Source organism: Macaca fascicularis, chromosome 17 (genome assembly GCF_037993035.2).
Source record: "Macaca fascicularis isolate 582-1 chromosome 17, T2T-MFA8v1.1".
NCBI lineage: Eukaryota > Metazoa > Chordata > Mammalia > Primates > Cercopithecidae > Macaca > Macaca fascicularis.
In genome coordinates, this window is record NC_088391.1 from 65,518,041 (window position 1) to 65,544,486 (window position 26,446).

Genomic DNA, 26,446 nt, shown 5'->3' on the forward strand with positions numbered 1-26,446 from the left:
AGTTGTGTGCAGATACTGCACCCTTTTATATCAGTGATTTGAGCATCTGTGGATTGGATATCTATGGGGGTCCTGGAACCAAACCCCCATGGATACGGAGGGACAATTGTATCACTCAGAGATTCTGGATTCTGGACTTTGAGCTCAGTGCCATAACTGAGGAAGACCGTGGGGTTTTCTCTCTTAGATGGGAGGTAGGTATAATTGTCATACATATCTATACCACAGGGAGACTGCACTGAATATCTGGAGAAACAAAAGGGTAAATTGTGGCAGATACTACCAGTCCTTAGCAATATTTCCAGTTCTCCTTTTTCACTCCTCTAGTCAGTAGGCTGGGGCTAGATGACGGGTCCCATAGCCTGACTGTGTCTATCAGGAGGCAATGCATTATTTTCCGGCCCAAAGTACATGAGAGCTGATGGACTCATTTCCCACATTCTCCTCCTCTTCCACAGTGAACCCAGAGCTTTGGGTTGAGATGGGGGTGCCATAAAATGGAAGTACTCTGAAAAACGGAGCTTAAAGGCTTTTAACAGGTAAACGTGCAGTCCAAATTCTTAATTTGTTCTTGTTGTTGTTGCTGTGGAGGGCATCTGTCCAAAAGCTTTCAGGACACACATAGACTTTACATGAGCAAGGAAAAAAATGTGTGTTTAGACACTGAGATGTTAGTGTTTTTGATAATATAACTGGATCTCATAGATACATTTATCTTAGACCATTCTATGCTAAATACACACAAACATACATGCATACATATCTAATGCATTAGTTAAAAGAAAATACATTTCAACTTTTAAGCCAAGAAAATGTAAGTAAATATTTAACTTATCTCAAGTGAAGACTTTACACATAATGTGGTGAAAACAACACAAGTGAAAAAGTAGATCTGATTACTTGCAAATAACACTTTTGAATATCAGAAATATCAACAACTAAATGAAAGTTAATGACATGCTGGGGAAAACATTTTTTGCAATAGAGGGTTTATGTCCTAATATATAAGAGGCCCTTAAAAATGAGTATCTTAAAATATCGGCATCACACACACACACACACACACACACACACACACACGCAAAGACAAAGAATATAAACGTAATTCTTCCAATTTATGAAAACAGAAATACAGACAGATACCTTCCAAAGCCATCAGAATCTGAACCAGTGAAGAGGAGCACGTTGGCTTTCCTGCCCAATTAACAGTCATAGAAGATCGCTTGAACTGCCCCTGGGGTGTGGATATGCACCCTGAAAATATTTGACATACCAGAGCATACTTGGATGTGTATATACATATTTGTGAGAAATGTGAAAATAAATTGTTTTAGATTTTAATATTTTTCTTTATGTCTAACTTTCTTTAAGCATCAATGAGTTTTAAAAATGTAAAAATATTATAAATATTTTTGTGAGGCAAAAGGAACATTGTTGGGTCTTCTAGTTACAAACCACAGGATCCTAGAGATAACAATGAACACTCCCAAAAGCTCCCATTTAGGAAGTTTTTGGTTGATGGCATGACCCTTGAAGGGATCTGACCTCCTGAGAGAGTGACTCATAAATAATTACTATTTTTTATGATACAAATATTTTTGAAGAACAGCTAAAGTCTTCATTAAAATGGCATTATGCTCCTATGAGATTTCCCCATTCCCTAAGATTAATATCACAGTTGAGGAGACCTGAGTATTTTTTTTTTTTTACCTTACAATTGTACATGAGTAATTATTTTGTGCAGTGCCATAGGTTAAATGCATATCATGAAATTCACTGTCCCCCCGATTGCCATTTCTGTCACTTAAGTCAATGGAAGTCCACAAAAATACAGTATGACTCAGAATATTGGAGCTGTGGCTAAGCAAGAAAAGTTCATTCAAAATTGATTTTCTTTCAGGAATCCTTGATATTCTTCATTCCAATTGTTCACCTCTACTGTAGGGCTCAGTAAACACTTAAGGAAGTTGCCGTGCACTGCAGCCTGCCGGAGACATGAAGGAATGTACAGGAGGATAATCGCAACATCATCAACTCAATTCTCCAAGGTAGCTGGCCAATAATGCTGTTCTAATTGAATAACTTATCCACAGCTATTTCCCCTGGGAAAGCCGAAGGCTCAGCCTCGGAAAGAGGCAGATGGTGCCGCATATACAATGAAACCTGTAATTTTCTCTTGCCATTGGACATGTTAACAGTGGGCTGTTTCTGCTTATTCCTTAGTATTTTATTTTAATAGTCCCTTCCCAAATTATAATGTACGATGAAGCAGCCAAAGACAGATTCAGTGATACATATCATATTTAATTTATCATACCTCTAGCTCACTGAACAACTCACTTGGTAGTCAGCAGCAGTATATGTCAGGGACAGGTGCAAGCTGAAAAGAAAGCGACAGAAAAGGACCCAATTAAAACCAAAAGGGGAGATGAGTCTTCAGGGTGACATGGCATTCACTAGCAGCAAAGTGTGCAGTATCAAATGCATTCTAATTCTGATTTTTTTTTAACAGTAATTTGCCATGGGACAGGCACACCCCACGTGTTTGGGAAGACAATGGGAAGGTTCTGTTTTCTGCTCCAAGACTGATTCAACCAGTTGGATCTGGAAGGGGATAAAGGGCTGTGTGGCTGCTTGATTTTCATTGTCTAGTGGCAGCCAAAGTTGGAAAAGAGAGAAGTGCAGACTTTAAAGGCAAGCAGCGACAGCTCATCAGTGGTCTAACAACACGACAGATGACAGGCCCAGAGGCACACCCAGGGTCGCCAGCCCATCAGCCTGTGCAGGATGTCAGAGAGCAGCTGCAGCAGTGGAAGAAGATCATCCAGACTTGAATGTCTGGGCCTTGCTAAGACCATAGAGTCTTTGTGCTTTGGAAACAGTCCTCCATACAGAGACCCCTTCCTAGAAAAGAGTGGAAAGAAACCAAGGTAGAATGGACACAAGAGAAAGGAGACCATGCTAATACTCTTGTGCAATGCTTCTTGGGCAGGAATTATGTCATAAAGAATGTTCCATTCTGCAAAGCCATGTCTCTCTCTCTGTGGTTTGCCTCAGAGGAGGGGCCTTTCATAGCTGTAGTGAGTAAGGGGGACCTCGCTGATGTTCATCAGATATGCCAAGGCACAGGAAGAAAGCATTGAGGTCACAGGGCAGCTCAGGTCCACCTGTGGTAATTGAAAACGGGTGATGAGATGGGGTTGATTTTAGTTTGGAAAAGTAAATTAGTGCTGCACCACTCGGACATGGCTAATTCAGGAAGCCTCTGGCTTGTATGAGACACCCAACATGCCTTTCAGAAAGAAATGACACAACAATTAATGTGTCAAATAATAATAATGTGCCACTCGAAGAAAGATAATTGTACCCAGCGTCAGGTAGTTATTAGGTCAGAACGAATGCTCATCCTTTCAAAGGCAACAGCGTCTATTCACTCTGGCATCCTACTGTAAGTACAGTATTGTGTTCATAATCACACAGACTGAAACCAGGGACACTGGGTTTTATCTGATTTTTCTACATTTGGAATTCCCTAAACAGCAAACTCAGTCATGTGAAACACAAATGAGTGTGATGAAAGACAGATTGTTATACCGGAGAAGAGGCTTTCTGTGCTTTTCACATAATATAGAGCATGGGGACTGTTCCCAAGAAGGTTTAAGCATATGTAACAAAAACTATCAGACCTGAGTTTGCTCATGTGTAAATGATAGTCTTTCCTTCTGGTGATTTAATGCATGAGGACATCAATCAGTCACGTCATGGCCTCAGAAATCCTTGTTCAATTTCTGGTGCCATAACTTACTCGATGTGGGATCTGGACAAGTCATTTAACCTCACTGCGATTCTGTTTCCTCATTTGAAAAGCAGAAATAGAAGAGCCTGCTGTATATTTAGCTCCACATCTGTTGGGAGGTCAAAGAAGAAAGGATATGAAAAGATGTTTGTAAATATAAAGAACCATGTAAATATAAGACATTATTTTATTAGTGCTCCAGATCAATTGATGTTTAGTGAATGATAAAATGTGATATCTTTTGAACAGACAGTTTTACTTAAAAACTAGGCAATGGCTTCTGTCTTTACAAATGAAAACCTTCATAATAAATGGGGGCTCTCAAGACCACCTGCCCAAAACTGAACTAAATCCTCATTTCATTCAACCAAGAATGGGGAACTGAAATACATGATGATTATATATGCATATGCTTCTGTTTCATCCACTCAGGCATGCTTGTGATGAGATACGAAAAATTAGCCATCTTTAGAAGGAGAGAAACACTGGGTTCGGGGGTATTTTTTCTGTACAAACAATTGGCCTGGTTATTGTCTAAAGGTATTTAAAATTAATAGAATGCAATTTTATGCTATATAAAATATTCAAAGCAAAGCTATTTTAAGGTATAGCTTCTATACCTTGTCCTCCCATGAAGATGCATTCTCAACTGATATCTTGACTATATGGACAACAAATCATAAAAGAAAAATGTACAGTGTGGTGTTTGACCTTCAGTAGCTTATGATAGACATTCATACCTGTAAAGAGATCTTGTTAGAGGAAACAAACTAATATATAACAAACAGATAATTAAAGTAAGCAGCACTGAGACAGAGAAGAGTTGGTGACTTAGCCTGCTGAACATAGACACTTTGCTAATGTGGATTAAAGAATATAGGTATGTCGGCTCCAATATCATATAAATGCCAAAAAACTCTTGCATTCTGCAAAAGACTACCTAAAAACAAGCAGAGCTGACAGGCAAAATAAGATTGGCGGTGTGAGCCCCACTTGAAATCTTTGTATAATTCTATCTCGAAAGTATTATTCCATTATTTCCATCTTTAGATAATTAATTGAAGTAAATCACTAAATCCAGTCCACTTCAAGAAGAAAGGGAATAAGAACTTGGGGGCTATCTTTGAAGCCATCACAGGCTATCTCTTAAAGATAAAGGAGTGTTTAAGGAAGAGAAGACAACATAGTTGGAGAGGCCCAAGAGTTGGTTCTTGGGATCATTTGATAATGGCAGCCACAGAGTGAGACAGTGGCAATAATAATTAACAATCCAGCATAAGCCCTGTCCTCCCTTCCTGGAGGACGGAGGGAGGTGTTGGCAGTGGTCTTAGGTTTTAAGTGTGAAAATAAGTAATTCAAAGTCTAAGCTGTTGGAATTATAAATTATTTTGAGCCTTAAAGGAATGTGATTACAAGGCCTGAGTTACATGGCAGGCAGCTGCAACCTAAGCACCTGTAATCTGTGTTCCTCTGATTATAGATTAGCCTTCTTCCTTACATATGTTGTTTTGTAAAATGCTGTAAATGACTAAAGGGCACCAGGGAAGCCTCCTTCCCTCTTCACCGTTGATCTTCATTATAGATTAACTTCCCTCTTACCTTTCTCACACAAAGACCTCGTGGCTATCACATTATCTTAAGATGAAATGTTAAATACACTTTTACAGTGGAAAACATGAAAGCCAACCCTACAGAAAAGAAAACAAACTAACTAAATTGTTGTAACTCATAAACCAGCCTTGCATATAAAATGTTATAATCTTACTAAACTTCTTTGTTTTCTGCCTGTATAAGCAAGAACTTAACTTTTGTCTTTGGGGCACTGACCTCATTTATCTGAAGTCTGTGTCTCCTGGATGGCAATTCCCAGGTTTTCAATCAAATAAACTTTAAGATTCTAATCCTTTTGATTATTTCAGGTTGACAGAAGCAACTTGGGAGACGCGGTGGTAGGTCAGAGTCTCTTGAATTGTTTGGTAATTCCTGGCCTAATTCTAAGGTATAAGCCAGCTGCTCTTTTGTCAAGTTATTCCCTAGAAAATGATCATTTTATTAAATATATGTGCCATTTTAAAATAGCAAATAATGATATGAAGGATGATTTTCTTAGACCTGAGCATCTCTTTCAGGCTTTGTGGTACTCCTGCTTGCCACGAAAAACTATCCTAGAGAGTTATCCACTGTCCTGAGGTCCCTACGTCATGTCTTCCTCCCAAGAATCATCCCCTATCCCCTGAGATTTTCACATTTCCTCCTACTCCTGGGGAGACCTTTGTAATATTCTGATCTCTTATTTCACCTCCACTGATTTTTATTTCCTCCACAATACCTTCATACATGTTCATAGGACCATGGACATATATATTGTACGTGAGTAATTCTTGGGATAATACCAATTCCAGGGCCCTACCCAGACAATTAATTCAGAATCTCTGGTTATTCTAACGGGCAGCTAGAATTGAGAAACCCTAATCTCCAAAATCTCAATTTTAAGTATCCTATCCCCTAGCCATTACTTTCTACTCATTCTCATTCAAACACCCCCATCCCCATTTCAATTACTTTTTAACCTTATAATGACCTCTAATCCATTGACACTTTGACAATTCATCTCTCTTCTCTTGTCCTCACCTTTTATGTACTACACTATAGTTCGACACTACATAGCCACTTCTATTCAGGGTTCATAAAATTTTGGTCATTCTATTTATTATGCATGCCTCACAAAATTTCAACTTTGGTTAAATTAATTACCCACTTAGTTCATGTTGGCATTCAAGCAGCAGAATATTGCCAAGGAAAATCACAAAAGTATGTAGAATGGTCTTATTTCAAATTATTATCAAAAGTTCATATGGACCCTTGACATTGAGAGATAGTCTCTCTACACTTTCCTAGTTATATAACTTTCCTGATTCTTCTGGATGATTATGATATAACACTTTTGTAGTGGGCTGAATGGTGTCCTCCAAAATACGTCCAAGTCCTAACTCCCAGTACCTGTGAATTTGACCTTTTTGGAAAACAGGGTCTTTTTGCAGTTATAATTAAGGATCTCAGAATGAAATGATCCCGGATTTAGGGTATGCACTATATCCAATGACAGGTGACCTTATAAGACATAGGAAAGGAAAATTGGAAACACAGAGGCCCAGGAAAGAAGACTGCCGTGTGAAAACGAAAACAAATTAGAGTTACGTTGCCACAAACCAAGGGATGCCAGGAGCTATCAAAGACTGGGATAGACAAGAGATGATTCTTTCACAGAGTCTTCAGAGGAGGCGTGGCCCTTCCAACACCTTGATTTTGGACTTCTGACTTCTAGAATTGTCACAGAATAAATTTCAGTTGCTTTTAGCCTCTCAATTTGTGGTAATTTGCTATGGTGGTAGGAAACAAATACAACTTTTCATCTCAAAACTCCAATCGCTTCTCTTTCTCTCACTCCCCACCTTTGCCCCCACTCCCTGGATGAGTTGTATTTATTAATAAAATAGATGCAATCCGATGACAACAATCTCTTGTTCCCATCACTCCCATATACCCACCTTCATTTGTATACACCATCTGCCTTTTCTTGCCTTGGGGTTCCTTTTCTGTCAAAGGACCCCTGTCCACTAATCTTTTTTATTTGACTATTATTGGGTGCAAAAGTAATTGGTTTTTGCCATTGAAAGGAAAGGCAAAACTACAATTACTTTTGCACCAACCTAATAATGTATGCCCAGTTACCCCCTCCTCTGTCCTGTACTATCATCAGTTGTCTACTAGAATCACTTCTATTGGCTTAAAAACATGGTTTGTTATTGTCTGTCTTAAAAGTGTATGTGTGTGTGTGTGTGTTTGTACATGTACATGCTTTCGACCTTGACTTCATACCCCTCTCCAAATAGTTTACTTTCTCTGCTCCCCTGACAGTTCTACTCCTTAAAAGAACTGTTCATACTTATTATTTCTACTTTCTCACTTCCCCTTTTCTGCCCAATTTACTTTGATCAAGTTTTTCTTTCTACCACTTCACTGAAAGACCTCCTATAATGATCTCTATGTCTTGCATTTTGCTAAACCCAATGACTAATTCTCTGTTTTCATTTTCCTCAAACTTGCAGCAGTTGACGTAGTTCTCCACTCACTCCTGTCACTTCCTGCTTCAGGCATTTGTAAATCTTACCTGTTATTATTGCCATGACAAGTTGAAATAATTGGGGAATGACATTTTTTGAGGAGCTAGTAATTCTCACTCTTGTCTTTGTGCTTTTTGTTGTGTCTATTTAAAGCTTGATAGAGGGTTTGGGATTGATTATTTTGTTTTGCTTTTATTACAGTCATGTTCATGGACCAAATGTTCTGGGAACAAAAGGACATTTAGAGATGACCTGGAAAGCCACAGTCTAAGACCAAAATAATTTAAGCAAAAATGGAATCTCTATTAGCAGGGGTTCACTGATAAGACATAAACATAAATTAAGATTGCTAAATGCTATAAATAAGCAAATTATCTATACTTTTCATATCTGTCATGCTTGTTTTTCTGTTTTAGTGGCAGGTAAAGAATGTAGAGAGATTCTGTGCAAGTTCCCAGAGTAAGATCCTAAGTTGGGAACACATAGCTTAGTATCCAGAACAGCGCTCACCTACGGGTGATTTTATGATGCCAGATGTGAGACTTCGGAGAGAATCTGGTTTAACATGAATGTTTCTAAGTATTGTCCTGAATATGGCAAATGAAGACTGGTAGGAATCCAGATTAGTACTCAAAGGGAGCAGGAGTAGAAGTGCTGCATGAAGGTGATTTGTGTCTTTGCTCATGAATATGAATTCTCCCCAGGGAGAGTTGGAAAAGGCTAAAGCAAATAATTAAGAAAGAAAAAGAGAGAGGGAGGACACAACAGCCACTGGCCACCAACAGACAAAGAAATCGGTGTTTAAATATCCCTGTTCCTTTTCCTCCCTGGAGGGATAATGTTCCCTGTATTTTTCCCATGGGGCTAATGGGATTCTCCAAGTGACCATTGTGGAGGCTGACTTAATCACGCCCTCTTCCCCACTCCTTGCTCAAGTTCTTGTGTTTCCCAAATAACTTCATGCACACAACGTCTTGTTTCAGGGTCTGTTATGGAGGAGTGAATACTGAAACCCCACCTAAATTGATGGATGTCCTGGTAGCAGGAGAGGGTATATACATGCTATGGGTCAAAATTCAAATGTTAAAATTCTACCTTGCAGTACTTCAGAATGTAACCTTATTTGGAAATTGGGTTGTTTGCAGATGTAATTAGTTAAGATTAAAGTGGACCAATAATTCAATAAGACTGGAGTCCTTATAAAAAGGAGACTATTTGGACACAGACATAGACACTCGCACTGGAAGAATGCCATGTAAACACAAAGGCAGAGATCAGAGTTGTGATGTGTTGCATTGTATACCCCTACAATTTTCATGCTTAAAGTCTTAACCTTTGAGGGGACTGTATTTGGAGATAGGTCCTACACTGAAGTATTGAAGGTTATATGAGTTCATAAGGGTAGGGCCCTAATCCCTAACTAATTACATCTGCAAACAACTGCATTTCCAAGTAAGATCACATTCTGAAGAACTGCAAGGTAGAATTTTAACATTTGAATTTTGACCCATAGCATCTCCTGGGACCCTCTCCTGGGACCAGGAGCTACTGGGACCAGGACATCTGACAGTTTAGGTGATGTCTCAGTATTCACACCTCCTTTGTTCTTTTAAGGATCTGTGTCCTGAAAACAAGAGACACTATATAAAGGGCTCTCTCGCTTTCTCCCTCTCTCTCTCTCATTCCCTGCCCTACAACCATTCCACTACCATGTGAGGACACAATGAGATGGCAGTCATCCACAAGGAAGAATACAGCCCGCACCAGAACTGGAATCAACGCACACCTTGATCTTGAGACTTTTCAGTCTCCAGATCTGTGAGAAATTTGTTTCTGGGGTTTAAGTCACCCAGTCTGTAGTATTTTGTTCTGGCAGCTTGAGCTGACTAATGCAAGGGTGATGAGTCTACAAGCCAAGAAATGCTAAAGGTTGCCAGAAAACCACCAAAAGCTAGGAGACAGGCATAGTACAGAGGTTGCTTATGGCCCTCAGAAGGAACCAACCTTGCTGACATCTTGATCTTGGACTTCTAGCCTCAGAACTATGAGACAGTGCGTTTCTGTTGTTTCAGCCCCCCGGTTTGTGGAACTTTGTAAGAGCAGCCCTACTAAATTAACACAACACATAACTGAAGGGTCATGGTGGTGCACAGACCTTAGACACTCTCTGTGGCCTTCAGCCCAACCGGGCCTGTATTTGAGTGCATATCTATAGGAAAGTCAGAAACTGGAGTCAGATCTGAAACCTATCCTGAGGACAGGATGTGTGTCTGTTGCAGCCTAGACTTTGGCTGTGGGTTTTCTTACAACATTACCCCTGTCCCCTCTTTTCATATGTGGGGCTTTTATCTTATTCCTTATTGCTTTCCTCTTTACTCCCTTAGCAATATAGTATATGGAAATAACAGGACTTAGAAACTACAGCAAATTCCTATAAGTAAATCTTTGACTTTCTTAGAAAACATAGACATACATTTGATACTTACCTTGAGTCTGATTTCCTTGACCTTCAAGGAGTCTGATTTCCTTGACCTTCACCAACTGAACTTTTAAAGAAAACCCTTTACACACAAAAATGAAATAAGTAAGTTAATTAAAATTTAATGAATATAAATAAATAATTTAGGTTCTGCAGCAGAAAAAGCCTTGGAATCAGCACCAGAATATTTGGATTCTAAGACTTACTTTGCTCTACCAGTTAAGTAAATTTCAGAAGTCATTCTACTTTTCTTAGAGCCTCATTTCTTCATCTATACAATGATGAAATAGGGCTTGGTTACCTCTAAAGCACATAGGCTTTTTACAGCTCCAGTATTCCTGATTCCTGTGATTCATTCTCACCTGTGCCAGGCTTTGCTCCTGGCAGGAATGGGGACCATGAAACTGATGAAGCCATGGAGTAAAACCAGGTGGGGATGGAAATCTCTGGCTCTCCTGCCTAGTTCACATGCCAGGTCCAACCAACATAAATGCATTTGCCAGTAACGACCTTGTGGAGAGCTTTCAAATGCTGAATATTTACACTCATAGATTCTTCTCATTATTATTTTCAGCCTCACTGCACATTTTGTTTCAATTTGTTTTAAAAATTGTTTTGGAACACTTTCTATTACTAGAAACTTTGACAGTATTGGCAATCATGGTAACATTCTCTCCCACACTGATTTAATGTGGAGTTAGCCTCTTTCCAGAGCATTTACCTAGTGCAGATGTGTGAGCTCTGTTTTTCTGTGATTCCAAAATCAGTTTTTCTCCCCTTAGATGCAATGGCCTAAAGAACTGGTTGGGATTTGAACAGTCTGTCTTCTAAGGTTCTTTGACTCTATGATCATTAAAAATAATTATGAAATAAAATTGTATGTTCATTGTAATTCCATAAAAACATAGTCTGTCATCATTGTTAGATTTGTCAGCATTAGAATTGAGAGAAGTAGATCAAACCAATGTCATTTCAGAGACTTCATGAATGATGTGGAGTTGGTTTGGGTCTTAAATGGGTTTTCTAATTAAGGACAGTAATGAAGGAAGGCATTTCTGAAGAACCAATGTAAGCACAAATGAAATGAGAAAGGTACGGGCCATATTCCAGGACATATCCAGCTCTCTACTTTGGGCCAGATTAAAAAGGACTTTAAAGTAACTATTTAATGGGTTTTCTTTTAGAATTATGTAAATGTTTTGGAACTAGAGTAGAGGTGCTGTTTGTATACCACTGTGAATATACTAAATGCCATTGAGTTGTTCATTTTAAAATAATACTTTTATGTTTTGTGAATCATACTTCAAAAAAAAAAAAAAAGAAAATTTAAAAAAAGCAAGAAGGACTTCAAAGGCAAGTCCTATATGTGTTTCTGCTTAACCTGACAAGCAATGTGAGCCCTGTGAAATCTATGGAAGCTGAGAAGTCACATGATCAAAAAACAAAGAAAACGGTAACAGTTTAGGCGACGAATTGAATAGGGAGATACATGAGGTGGAGAGATCAGCTATATGGTTATTAAAATAGTCTACCTGGTAGCTTAAAACTCAGGGTTATCTTTTCTTTGAACATGTTTTTGTGCAAATTTCTAGACATACATGAAGTTACAGAAAACAGTTTAATAAATTGCATGTACATATCACTCAGCTTCAAATAATTTTTAACATTTTCCTAAGCTGATTCCCTCCCACTCCTCTATCCTGCCCCCAACTCACCTCCACACACATTTTGCTTCACTTTATTCCCTGGAGTACTTTAAGGCAAACTCTAGACATCCTATCATTTCATCAGAAACAAACAAACAAACAAAACTTGAGAATACATGTTAAACTTAGAAGGATATTTTTCTTTCTCCTTCTTCTTCTTCCTATTATGATACAGTACACCTAAGAGAAATATGGGCCAATTTTAATAACATCCAATGTTTTCCTGATTGTATCAAAGATAAATCTTAACAGTCAGGTTGTTCTAGTTAGATCTAAATGAGGACCATATATTGTATTTAGTCATTATATTTCCTAATTTTTTTTTAATCCTACAAATAGCATCCTGATCTTATTTTGTGTATGCCATTGATTCGTTGGAGAAAATGTATCATCCATCTTGCTGAATCCTCCACATTCTGAGTGTGGCTGCTTGCTGCTAGAGGATTTCATCTTGGACCAGTGGAAACCATCTTCACGTTGGATCTTGTTTCCTATTGATGTGCAAGTGGTATTGAGAGACAATGATCAAGGATCTGGAGTGCTCATTGTTATTGCTTGTCAATATTCCTAGGCATTTTTAAGAAAATAGAGCTAAATATACATGTGTATACAAGAAAAAAAATGAGCTTCTAGTGATATTTATAATCAAATTTAAGATAGCATTGTTTCACTTAATTTTGTTCATTGAATGAACAATGATTGAATGAACAATAATATTGTTCATTGAATAATAATATTATCTCTTGTAATGAAAAATAGTAGTTTCTGATTTAATTAATGAACTTATTCATAAAATAGTTTTAAAATAGGTATTAATATAATATCCCTACTAACAATAAGACTACTGAAGGTAGCTTGCATTTTCATTGTCAGGAGCCATTTTTGATGTCCCATTTTTCAAATTACTCACATCAGTGGTATGCGAATTTCTTTTGACTTTGTTTGTTATCAATTCTTCTGGATCAGATTATTTCAATGTTCTCATAATCTGTCTCTCTCCATCCCAATCTCCCCTTCCAAGATATTTTCTAGATTTCTGCCAGAGGTATATTTCTAAAGCACATATTTGATTAAAATAAACAAGCAAAACCAAACCAAACTTCAACGGCATCTCATTATCTGCTCAATGAACTCCAGACTTCTTTCCCTGCAGGTTAAGGTCCTCCTCTGCAGGGTAAAGTGAAATCGTCACAGACTCCAGCTTTCAGAACTTCTCTTAAGACTTCTGCCCCTGTGGATACAGAACTCAGCACTGCTGTGCATCCACCATAGAATGTCCTAAATATAGGAGAGACAGTAAAAGTTACCAATATCACAAGGCCTTGAGAAAATAACTTAAAAATATCTTGTTAGATGTAGCTCTCTTTTTTAAATCCTTACGTCTCTTTTTGACTTTTCTTGATTTTTTCCCTCCTTTGACCCTCTTTCCAAACATACTTAATCTCAGACTTCTCTGAATTTTTTTCTTGAATTTTTCAAAAATGGAAATGCATTTTATCTCCTCCTTTATATAGAATAGTTCTTTCTCAGTTCACACCTTGACACTTATATCTGCAAATCTATTAATACATGTAATAAAACAATGATATTTCCCATTAGTAGGACTTATTATCCTTGCAGTTTGGCAGACATACTTTATGACTTAAATACATTTTTTTTTTTTTTGCTTTTCACTCACCCTTCTATAACTTCTTTATATTTTATATAGCTAGTTGCTCAGATATGAAAGTGTCATCTTTATTTTTTTTTTTAAACACAGGTTTATCCCAAACTGCCTTGCCTGTGTTTTATTCTAAGATTATCCCACATTCTGGTGAGGCAAACTCATTTACTTTTTTCATTTTACTTCTATGATATTAAAACTTGCCTAATCGGATTGCATTTTCCCATCATTTCCACCAACTGAAATCTCAATCAATGATTCAAAATTCTGCTTATATGCCATCCTCTTCATGAATTTTTTCCTGTTCTGATTTCAACCAAGTATTGTCTTCAGAGAATTCCAGAAGGGTTCATCTATGCCCCACTTAGGTCATTTACATTATTGTGTCTTGAATTATATTTGTCTATGTCTACATATGTCTCCATTATGAGGGTACATTTGGCCCTGGGGAAGAGTTAATTTTATTCACATTAAGGTTATCCAGCAACTTAATAAATTATATGTTGAAACACAGAATGCAACTTACTGTTACCCAGATTTAGATAACCAAATATCATCTATATTCCCGTTATGTCTTTTGAAATTCAATAATGACCTATTTAAAGGATAATATAAAAGGACAGGAAACTTTTCTGAGAACACAATGCATTTTATAGATATTTTATAGATCCTCTTTCTAGAAAAACAGCATATTTCCCACATTTTACAGTCAATTGCAAGGTTGCACTTGTTTCCTTTTGGTGCCTCGGTGGAGCTAGAGAACTACTGTTCCCCATGGTATTTCTATTTCTATGTCTGGGCTGTTTAACTCATCCCCATGTTCTGCCTATTTAATTGTTCCTCCATTTGTAATTAGTGTGACTAGTGACAGTTCCCAAAGATAATTCCATTATAAAAGGAGAGTTTATGTATTGGAAAAATGAGTTCCACCCAACAAACTACAGATATGCATTATAGAACTGAATCTTACTGAATCCTCACTGATGTGTATGTATGGGTATGTGTGAATGGTGCACTGCTAGGTATTGTCATTCGTGTCAGGTACTGAGAGACAAATAAAAGAAAGCAGAACCAGTTGGTACCTGAGAAAGTGTGGGTTATGTGCAGATGTGCAAAAAAAATCATGCATAAAATAAACTGTTAATAAATGTAATTATTCCACTGTTTCCCCTTGTATGTCTTCTCCTCAGGGAACTATGAAAAAGCCAGATGCTGATCTGAGAAATGTCCCAGAATTATTCTTTTGAAAAATATTAACACTCCATTACAAAAGGTCTTGCGGGGAATTATATTGAAACTCAGTTCCTGATGTCTATAAATGTTTAGAAGCAGCAACATATTGGAGCAAACTTGCGATTTGAGGGTGAGCATTAGGCAATTGATTAGGAAAAAGGTGAGCTTTGAAATTGTCTTTAAGTATAATTCTACTTCCAATGGCACAGATAGGCCTCTTCCTGTGATTGAAGGGGTAAGCGCTTTCTGAAACCTCCCTCTCACTAGTTAAACATAATAGAGGTGCAGTTGGTATAGTTCTTGGCATAGGGTAACTGCCCAAGTCACACTGCTCCTTCTGGGGCAGCTGGCACAGGTGGTAGTAAATGCCACTGTTGCTGCATACCTGAGATCCCATGTAAACTGTGGTACCATCTTCTCTATCTGCTGGGCATTAGTGAATTCATAAATTTGATTTGATTCAGAAGTGTAGAAAAGAAGAGACCATTTCTCCTTTCTTGCTAAAGGTAGAAGAATTCCCCTGTGATCATAGTGCTATGATGTTGAAGGTGGGGCAAGAGTAATGCTGAAACACACCTGTTATTTTATGGAAGTTCAGCACTCAGTGCTTTTGTGATGGCAATTATAGCATATGGGTTAGTGCCTTGACATAGTAAGAACTTACAAATTTTGGGGGGATTAGAAGATTGTTTTGAAGTTTGAATGAATATCGCTGCTTACAAAATGGAATAAAATGGTAACATCAAGCTTCAGTGCCAGGGGAGATCTTGGAGTGGAATTTTTAAAGTAACAGGACAGAAGACTTCTGGTGACAGTGGCCCTATGCACACAGGAGCCAGACCTGTGCTGTACAGTAAAGGAATTTACAGTATGGTTTAACTCCACACTAAAGGACCAAAACATAAGGGGTAGGCATTATAATATGTCTATAAGGTGGGATGGGATGATATGTCTAACTCTGTTTTCCATTATGCAAAGGAAACATATCAACGGAAAGAACATTACGAAAACAGTAAGAAAGCTAGAATAATGTTCACGCAAAATGAACCACCTGGTTCTTATTAAGAACTACCCACCCACTAAATTACCTTGGGTTCTATATAGAAGAGTTGGCTTGCAGGACAAACATAGTTGCTTAGATATGTTTATAAAAATGTACCATTTGGATGAAGAAAAAATTAAATATTCAAACGTATGAGTGATTTCAATCTGAAAAACACGAAGGCTGTTTTTGTCATGGGGTGATTTAAACTATAGCTGACCCAGAGCCATTCTTAAAAGTATGTGGTGAAGGAGGCCAATCCTGATTAGTTAATTAGACAGGGGATAACAACAGAAGAAAATTGTGTACTAAAAAAAATCAAGCTTAGAGGGAGACATTTTTAACTACTGTATAACCACTCCTATTTAGCAAAAAAGAAGAATTTTAACTTCAGGAGGATATGCACTAGATGCCAGAATGAACCACAAGAAATTTCCCTGGTGAACAAACTTAAGACTGAGAGAAAAAATAAGAAAGTTACGGTTCCTCTGAATTATCAGCTCAAATCTTTTTAATTTTCCCAAATTGGAAATATTTGTATACTGTTGGGATGTTGGTCTAACATTCCCTGAGTTTGCCCTTTTTATGCTTCTAAATAATTGGTTGTTTTAGAGTTTGCCATGCAATAGTGCATTAAATTTGCTTGTACATCTTCTTTGTTCAAGAAGCCATCATGTGGTTAAAGAAAGTGTCTGTCTGGATTTCTTTGTAACCCCAACACTGAGTTCAGTGACTGATATTTAAAGCTACAAAATAGATGGCAGAGGCCCAAATCCTTATAACACTACAACTGTAAGTCTAAGTAGGGCAAATACTCACAAATGTTCAAGTTATGACTTATTTTTTCCTTATTGGAATAAATTACAACAGATAATTCATTTTCAACAACAACTAAATATGTCAATTATATAATTTGCCAAATTTTCATTTGAAATCATTCATTCTGAGAAAATTCATAGGTCTCAAATGTGGATAACTGGAAGTATCTTAACTATGTGAGGTAGGAAGGAGACTTCAGTGCTTTCTTGCGGGGGTGGTCACATGGACTGTGGAAGATCGGGATGATAGCATCATTACTAGGGCTCTGAGCAGGAAGAGCTGCTTTGGGAAGCTGAGAGGGTGTAGGAGAACATCAACTGTTAGTTCAACTTATGCAGATTTTGACTGAGACTTTTGCGTTACATCTTGGAAATAGTTAATAGCAGTTGGATATATGGAATCTGATATTGGAGTAAAAGACATATTTAGAAACATAAATGAGGAAATTTTCACATAAGTTTGAGATTTAAAGGCATGAGAGACTAAAATTATCCAGAGAAAGAATGTAAATAGTGAAGAGAAGAATACATGAGTATTAAAAAAATCTCAAATTTCTTTGGTCGCTGAGGACAGGTACTGTGAGGATTAGAGGAAAGGAAAGGAGGAGGTGGCCATGACAAGGTGTAGACCACGGAGGTAGGAGGGTGGGAAGGTGTTGCCAGTGAGGAGGCAACATGAGCATGATGAGGATGATGACTACATAAAAGTTACTATTTCGTAGGAACCATTCTGGCACGTCACTTGTATTGAGTCATTTCATGCTCAAAGCAACTTATAAAGTCAGCACTACTATTATCTACATTTTGCAGATGAGGGAACTGCAACTTGCCCAAAGTCATTCTGCTATTAATAAATAGGAGAGAATGCAGGACACAAATATATGCAGCCTAACTCTATAAAGTCAAGAGAGAGAACTTGGGATAAAACTGCAGGGCCATTGGCCCTTTCCAGGAGACAGAAAGTCACTAAATACCAATGTCAGGGCAAATACCTGTATCAGGGCCTGTAAGGGCATCTTTGTCAACATTCCAGCTAGTATGAGAATATGGTAGTGTTAATGCCCATTGTATTCTAATCATTCAGATATATGCACGTTCCAGAGAAACACCATAAAATAAAATAACGGATTTCTGAGTTAGGCCACATGTGCTGTTTTAACCCGCAATAATAGCTTTAACGGCTAATTGTTAATTTCCACTTTTAATAGATCTACTTGCTGAGACCTTACTTCTTACTCCTCCTTTTCCTTAATGTATCCTCTCCTCTTTTCTTAATCCATACTGTGTGTGTGTGTGTTCCAGGTTTAAGAGCCTGGGTCAGCCTAGTATTGTAACTACTAGACATACAATTATTTCCATGGATGATTCTACTGCATGAGGTGTGGTTAGGTGGGACTCTAAGTTCTTACTACAACCATATCAGACACTGGTGGACTAAGCCAAGGGAAGAAAGAAGAGCAAGGGTAGTAACTGTGTGCTTCCCCCAGCACATGCTGAGCAGGGCATGTGGTGACTCAGGGATTAAATCTCCAACCCAGAAACTGTGGGTTGCTCTGTCCTGGCATCAGCATGTCAGCATTTTATGTATTCAGAACTTAGAAATCTTTTTTGTTTGTTTACTTTTGTTTTTGTTTTTTAACTCAGAAATATAAAGGGAACTTTTGAAAAACTTTCAAAAGTTTTTCAAATCATTGTTTCCTCCTTATTTTAAGCATTAAAAATACGCCTAAAAACCATTTCATTAGTGAAAGGAAGTTTAGAAGAAGGGAACAGAAAGAGCTAGATTCTTGTCCCCCTCACCCTTTGGCCAGTTAGAGAACAGATTAGATACATACCAAAATTATTTTAGTATTTAGGAAAATAGCCACATTGCATCTTCTAGGTAAATGTTGAGGTGGGCTCAAAATGGAGCTGTGCACAAAAGAGTCACATGTTGGGCGGAGTGTAAGCAATGATGCCCTGGTAGTAAAGTGACAAAGGACAAAGACTGGTCATTACTTAATCTAAAATTGAAGCTTAATGTCTTGATCATTCACTTTTTGAGGGCAGGAGCCATGTCTGAATTACCTTTACATAACAGCGTCTACCAGCCTATTACAACTCTATAAAAAAGGCAGCCAGGTGCAGTGGCTTATGCCTATAATCCTGTGCTTTGGGAGGCCAAGGTGTAAGGATCACTTGAGGCCAGGAGTTTGAGACCTGCCTAGGTAACCTAGTAAGACCCTGTCTCTACAAAAATTAAAAATTTTTCAAAATTAGGCTCCTGCGTGCCTGTAGTTCCAGCTACTCGAGAGGCTGGGGCGGGAGGAACAATTCTCCTTGTCAAAAACAAGCAGTCCTCATCTCAACCACACCCTACCTTCATTTGGAGGCTTTCAAGGGCTCTATTATTAAAAGCTATGTAATGCAGCCCTATCTGGCATTCTCTGCAGAAAATTTAAGAGACACAGAAAGATGCAGCCTGTGATGAATCACCTCACCCTAACTTCCAGCTCAGCGAAGCCAGGTCTCTCTTGCCCCAGGCAAGGTGGTCTCCCTTCATCAGTACACTTCAGACTGAGGAACTACTGAGAATACGGGGAGGTGCATTGAATAACAGCAGGAAAATACTGAAAGCATAATTACGGAAAGGTTAAATGAACCTCTCTGTCTTTCTCTCTTTTTCTTTTTTCTTCCCACCCTCAATGCTATAAAAGGTTGCATTTCGACCTAAAAAGTGCTCCCACGCCTTCAAACACAGTATGCTAAAGAGGCATTTGTTTCATGCATGAAGAACCCGAGCTCCGTGGAAAGGTTGCTCCCGTGACCACTCAACCTCTATTTGAAAAGAATCTTCAATGGCCAGAAACTCAGAAGTACCTTGAGTAATTGGGGCTGCAAGGAAAAGGATGATGAAACAAAAAGGATTCAAAGCTCTCAGCTGCCTTTCGAAGAAGATGACTATAGTTTTAAACGGAGGCTTTCTTATTTCCTTGCTAGTGTGGGTCAGCAAGGGATTAGGCCAGCAAGATCCTTAAAGTCACTGGAGGTGCTTTTGGGGAAGAAAAGACGTCTGCTCACCCCCACCCCTTAGGGGATTTAGTGTAAGCCTTAGAAGGCATTTGTTTCTCTTGCTTCAAATATCGTCGTCTTCATTTTTAAAAAATCCTTTTAAAACGATGGTCTTGATTTGGATTGTTTGAGAATGTTCTTTTTCCATTTACTTTGCTACTTAAGGGATTGGGAGAGGCAGCTGTTCTGATGCACATTAGAAGAAAACCTTTTCCCAAATAGAAGAAACCAAGAAAGAAAAATAGTTAGGACTTCTTGACATTTTATGCTCTGATTGTTACATGGTGCAACTCGAAGAGGGACCTGCCCTATAAATATTTGTAGCTTATTTATATCCAGAATATATTGCCAAACTGTATAAATGAGGTAATAACATATAGGGAATGAGGTGACTGGTAAAATTTGCTCCACTAATTGGCGTTTTGAAAGAAAGCAGGATTAAAAGCAGGAAGAGACAGAAGTTTAGGCCTGAAGCAGTGCATTTTTATCAGTGACAAAAATCAAACTTTACCTTTGGGTCGGGATTTGCACCTTACTAAATCCATATAAACCGTCTCTCAGAAGCCTGAACTCAGTTTGTATTTCGGCTTCACAGCTGGACGGATGGCAAGGAAACAGACAATATTCTGTGTGTGAATTTACTGTTTCTCACTAGGGAGGTAGAAAAAAATTTTGTTTTTTTCCGACAGAGGGATAATAATTCCTGGGGAACTGAAATACAAACTTTATTGCAATCTGATAAATGTTCTTTACTTTTCTGGTCTGGAACCGCAAGATCCCATTTGCTTTTTTACGTATGTTTTAAAAAGCATACACCTGTCTTCGGGGGAGTTAAAAATTAGGTGTATTGGGTACGTACTGTACCACTTCGCATGTTGTACACATCATACATCTCACATTGAATTCTCTCAACAATCCTGATATTTATTTTATAGATTTTTATAAATGATAACATTTAGAGTCAGAGCAATTAATTAGCTTATCTCTGCTAGAATGCAGAGGCTAGAAAGCAATCTTAATTTGGTCTGATGGCCAGATTCACGCTCATCTTCCCAAGCACAGAGTTCAAAGTCAACCATGAAGTATGATTTGAGCATCTCCAAACTTTTCTCTTCTGGAATGCCTGCACCATGTTTTCTTTTTAATACTGTTCCCAGGCAGGCCCAGGCTGCTCTGTTAAGGGACCAGAAGCTTCTCTCAGCTCTATCTTTCCCTCTGCATTTAGATGAGACCTGCTTTCTTCTCTCGCTGGTGATGATGTGGGCTTCTATGAGTGATCAACTCCAGGGGGCGCCGTGCACACAGCCTAAGGCGGCCTTGGTGGGGACAGTAAATCCTCCTTAGGCTTTTCTTTTAAATGGTTCCAATTTGTTGTTGTGATTGGGTCTTACGGATGTCAAATTTGAAGCCACTTTGTCACAAGGCCTTTTGCCTCCTCTTCAGGGTTATCAGTAATCTAATACTGTAATTCAACTCTTGGAAGGGAATGTAATGTGTATCAGGAGCTCCTGTTATAAAAAGGAAAATTCACCAGTGGGGCAATGTGGTGGAGGAATGAGGTTGTCTTTCACAGCTGGAAGAATTTTGTGTTGTTTGTGACTCTTTTCAGTATTTTTCTGTCTCCCTAGTGACATTGGTCAGGTCACACAAGCCCTAGGAAGCTTTTCCCCCTATATTTGTTCTGCCTATTCCCAGGCTTGTTTTGAGAACTAAACAAGATAATGGGTGTGTACAGATTCTGAAAACTAAAAGACACTCAAACAACTCTCTTATATTTGGTATTCATATTTATATTTCAGAAGCGTAGCTCTCATCATGTCATTTTTCTGCTTTCAGACCTTCAAAGATTCCTATTACCTGCAAAATACATTTAATGTTTGAACCTCATATCTGGTAGCCTGCTTCCTCTGGTCCCCTGATTTCTGATTGCTTCCTTTTATTCATCTGCTGTTCCACTCACTCCAAGCTACTGAGTGATCCTTCTACTTATCCTGAGTTTTCCTACCTCAGTGCCTTTGTTCATGCTGTTTTCTTCCTCTAAAGCAGCACTATTCAGGAGAACTTTCTGCAATGATAAAACTGATATGCACTCTCCAATACAGTAACCACTAGCCACACATGGCTATCAAGTACTTGAGTACTGACTAGTGTGACTGAAGAGGTGAATTTTTTATTCCACTTTAACCAATTTAAATTTAAATGGCCACATGCAGAGTAGCTATCACGTTGCACACCACAGGCCTAGAATATTGTTCTTCACTATCATTTAATGTTCAAATAATACCCATTTATCATTATCCAGTACATAGGTCAGATCATCCTAAAAGCCTCCATCATCCTAAAAGCCTCCATTTGTGCCCTTCCTTGGACATCTTCTGTTTAATTCTATCTTGGTATTTGTTTTGTAAGTTGCATTTTGAATTTGCTTCTATCTCATCTTCCCTATTAGGTGATAGAATCCTTCTGGTGGAATCTGATCTAGTCTAGCATTCCTACAACGTTGACACACAAAAAACATTTGGGGAGAGACAGACTATCATTGCCTGTCCCGAGTGACGATCACTCCATCACTCATTTACTCAACCAGCCCTGCCACTTGTCTTCTCTGGGTGCTGTTAGGCCCATGTTAAATCAAAGAGTTCAGACAGTTAACCAAGGAGTTGCTGGGACACCGGATCTTCAGCCCACTGACACATCCTTTTGTTTTCCTAATGGTAGGTTGTTGGTACTTAAAATAAGCCTACACTCCCTGATCTTCTTGTAACAAACATTTCTGAAGACCAGTCCCCTGTTTTCTAGGCACAGAGGATGGAGAGACACAGAAAACCACTCCGTTTTGGAAGAGCTCCCAGCATCTCAAAGAGAGGGAGGAGAGAGGCAACTCAGAACCTCACATGCAAAACAAGGGTGGGTGGCATAACCTGCCCTGTCCCTCTGCCTCCCCAAACAAGAAAATCTCTTCCAGTCTTTTGAGGCGAGCCAGTCTCTCCAGGAGCTTCGGTCTGGAGCCGCATCAACCCAGGAGGAAGGGAAGATGACAAGCCCAGAGTGTAACTGTCCTTTCTTCCTAGCAACAACATTTGAAAGCTTAGACCTTAGTCAGATGGGACGCATTTGGCAAATGTTCAGGTGCGCAGCATTTCAATTGATGAAATTTCTTTGTGGAACCCTGTTCCCAAGGGCAGGGAAAATTGGAGAGTGAACAATTAGATGCTGGCGCGGCCCGGAGAGGCTCGCGGATGCCTGGCCGCGCGCCTCCGTGGGACGTCAGCGCCAGCGGCACGATCTGCTGCTGTCAGTATCAGTATCCGGCAGGAGCTCGCCCGGCCCGGCCCGGCCCGGCCCCAGGCCGCGGAGGAGGGGGAGGGCGCGGCGCAGGAAGCTGAAGATAAGTCCCCAAATCGGGCTAAGCTGGGAGTGGGGACAGCGAGGGGGAGGGCCGGGAAGCAATGAAGTCAGAGGCACAGCAGCGACTGCAGCTGAATCAATTTGGAGATAAAAATAGTGCCTTGCCGCCCCTGCCTCTGCAGTGATTTCATAAAGGCCTCAGCTGCGTTGGAGAGAAAGCCAGCTTGTGTGTCCCTACCCCCTCTTCCAAACTGGTGAGATGAGCAAAACAGCAGCGACAAGGAGAGCCCAAATGCTCTTCATCTTCTCTCTCTGTCTCTTTGTTTTCCTGTCTCCCACTCTCTCCCAAAGACCCCAGAAGCGCCCCTTGCTTCACCTGTTCTTCTTAATGGGATAATTAAAGATTAGGACAAAGAGATGAGACCTTCACAAGCTGAAAGAGATAGAGATTCCAGACAGTCATAATGAATTCAGATGGCACTTTCCCCTGACTTTTAACCCCTGAGACGTCAACTAGATGACTGACCACTCTAAAGCCTGAAGGTTAAAAATCCTGCAAGGATGGGTCCCAATAAGTCAGACCCACCTCCTATTTCCATATGGAAACATCTCTTCCTGAACCTTAAGAGAAAACAAAACCTGGGATTACCAATTAGTGTGTCTGTCCCAGGAGACACAGATTTAGGGCTCAGTTTCTGTGATGGATGCGAGAAACCTGGAATTGGATCTGAAAAGGACATGAAGTGAATAGAGGTTTGGCACTTCACAGAGTGATTATCCCTGCAGTGCAAGGAGGTAACCTTTCTGCTGCTACATACTGACATTTGCATGGAGGCAAATGCATCACTGGTAATTGCACCTGAGTGTCAAAGCCACTTGATGTGTGTGTTCCGACCAAGGTATGAATGAGAACTTTAGCGCTAGGGAATGAGAGGCAAAGAAAAGGTGCAGACAAATTATGGGAGAAGAGATAATGGAATTGGCCATTAAAAATAACAGCTTGGATTGATGTTTCTTTCACACTCCTGCAAAAGGAATAGATTCAGATTAAATAATACACTGCGTGTGAAAGTGCCTAAACTAGTGTCTCTCTCTAAAAATGCCACTTAGTAAATACTGTCCTAGATGCTTTCAAAATGAATATGCTTATACTCGCTCAAGAGGAAACATAAAACTAGGAATATTTCATTGAAGCCAAGAAAATCAATGGTGTCGCGTATAGGCAAAATGTTCAAAATAGAACCCATACATCTTCTGACTTTAGCCACAGACCTTCAATTCAGTAGGTATTAAATACAGGACCTGGAAGCATAATAAAGACATATGACCCAAAGGTCTCTTCAACTGTGGGGCCCAAAGTGAACATCTTGTTGATTTCACATACAACTCTGAAATAATTTCCATTCTCTCAAAGGAAGAAGAAATAGTTCCCGTCAGAGAGAGAAAATAACGTTGCCAAACTCTCTAATTTGGCAAATATAGCAAACTATTATCAGCCACATTGGGGATCTGGCTTTCTCATGGGGACCTATTGTTTACAGAAATATCTCAGCTGAGAAACAAGCAAACATTCCCCCTGAACTACTGTGATACAATTCTTATGGCCTTTCAAGGATATTTACAACCATTGAGAGGAAATCCATGGAAAATTTAGAATCACTACAAAGGTCCCTTTTGGTGCTTCTGAAAATTTTGATGCCCTTTGAATATCCTGATGACTGTTTTCCCACTGACGAACAAAGACATCTGAAGCAAAGCCAGTTTATGCTGTGCTGGGTTCCTACTACAAATTAATGAAAACAGAGTATGCTTAGGAGGAACAGAGTGTACTTGATAAAAATACATTATGATTTTAAATACAACTGAACTGTGTTTATTTTCTTATAAAAACATATTTTTAAATCTGAAATGCTTTTTGTAATTCAACCAAACAATCTTAATCCTGTGAGTATTTGAAACACCACTGACAATTTCACAGACCATCTTAGGAATACACTGGGATTTCCTGCTTCTGGTTGGATTAGGAGAGGGCCAAAGCTACTTGACTTGCAAAGTGCTAATCTGTGTTTAACTATGGTAGAGAAGGCTGTGGTACGTTAAAGGATTCAATAAGAATAGTAAAGTTGTGTTGGTCCCTGTTATAATAATTTAGTCCAGTTCTAAGCTTGGGAAATAAAATGCAAGCTTTTTTTTTTTTCCTTTTTTTAATCGTTCCTATCATTAGCCAGGACCTTCACCATACTGGCTATGTAGCAATAAAATGCCCAGTTTACCTGGCAGAGGTTAGGAGTGAAAAGAGCTAGAGACAACAGTGGAGGACAAAAGTACACCAGACATCTGCTTCCAGCACTATGGCAGGAGGAGATAAAGCGGACTGCCCTGCCTCCTATAACCTCTAACATGTAGATATGTTGTATAATATCTGTCTGTCTGTCTGTCTGTCTATCTATCTATCTATCTATCTATCTTGTATCTTTGTATCTATCTATCTATCTTTGAAAGGAATAATGGAAATTTTCAGATGCAAAGAGGAAACTCAAAGCTTGATAAGTCAGCATATGAGCCTACACTGGGGCAGCTTTGGGGTGATGTAAGTTTTAGTCACAAGCCCAATGCTGAGGCCTGAGATTTCATTTCCCATGCAGGATCAAAGGCATGACAAGGAACTTGTGCAGGGAAATGGGGTAGAAATGATGTTGTTACATAAGGCCAGGACTTAGGAAGGGTTGCCTACTCCATGAAAGGAGGATTAGAGAAATCCTTCCCTCTGGACCAAGGAAGACGTGGAGTGTCTGAGATGTTGAAACAACACTGTTCATTACAAGTGTCCAAAGTCAGCCTGTACATTACTCACAACCTATGTGGGGTGTAATATGGTTTGGCTCTGTGTCCCCATCCAAATCTCATCTTCAATTATACTCCCATAATTTCCATGTGTTGTGGGAAGGAACTGATGGGAGATATTTTCAATCATGGGGGCGGTTTTCCCCATACTGCTCTAGTGGTAGTGAATAAGTCTCATGAGATCTGATGGTTTTATCAGGGGTTTTTGCTTTTTGCTTTTCCTCATTTTTTCTTGCGGCCACCATGTTAACAAGTGCTTTTTGCCTCCCACCATGATTCTGAGGCCTCCCCAGCCATGTTGAAACTATAAGTCCAATTAAACCTCTTTCTCTTCCCAGTCTC

The 26,446-nt window shown here is 39.1% G+C and overlaps 1 protein-coding gene across 2 annotated transcripts in view; it reads right to left on the reverse strand.

The window, feature by feature from the left end:
- Positions 1-1,096: 1,096 nt before the first annotated feature.
- LOC102145599 (uncharacterized) overlaps positions 1,097-26,446 on the reverse strand; it is a 682,844-nt gene continuing 657,494 nt past the window's right edge. For both annotated transcript variants that reach the window (XM_074021604.1, XM_074021603.1), the window contains 5 exons: positions 11,121-13,383; positions 10,407-10,481; positions 3,687-3,905; positions 2,341-2,380; positions 1,097-1,984 (listed from right to left, as the gene is read on the reverse strand). In XM_074021604.1, coding sequence (XP_073877705.1) covers positions 13,352-13,383 — 32 coding nt within the window. In that variant the 3' untranslated portion in view covers positions 1,097-1,984; positions 2,341-2,380; positions 3,687-3,905; positions 10,407-10,481; positions 11,121-13,351. The remainder of the gene's footprint in view (positions 1,985-2,340; positions 2,381-3,686; positions 3,906-10,406; positions 10,482-11,120; positions 13,384-26,446) is intronic.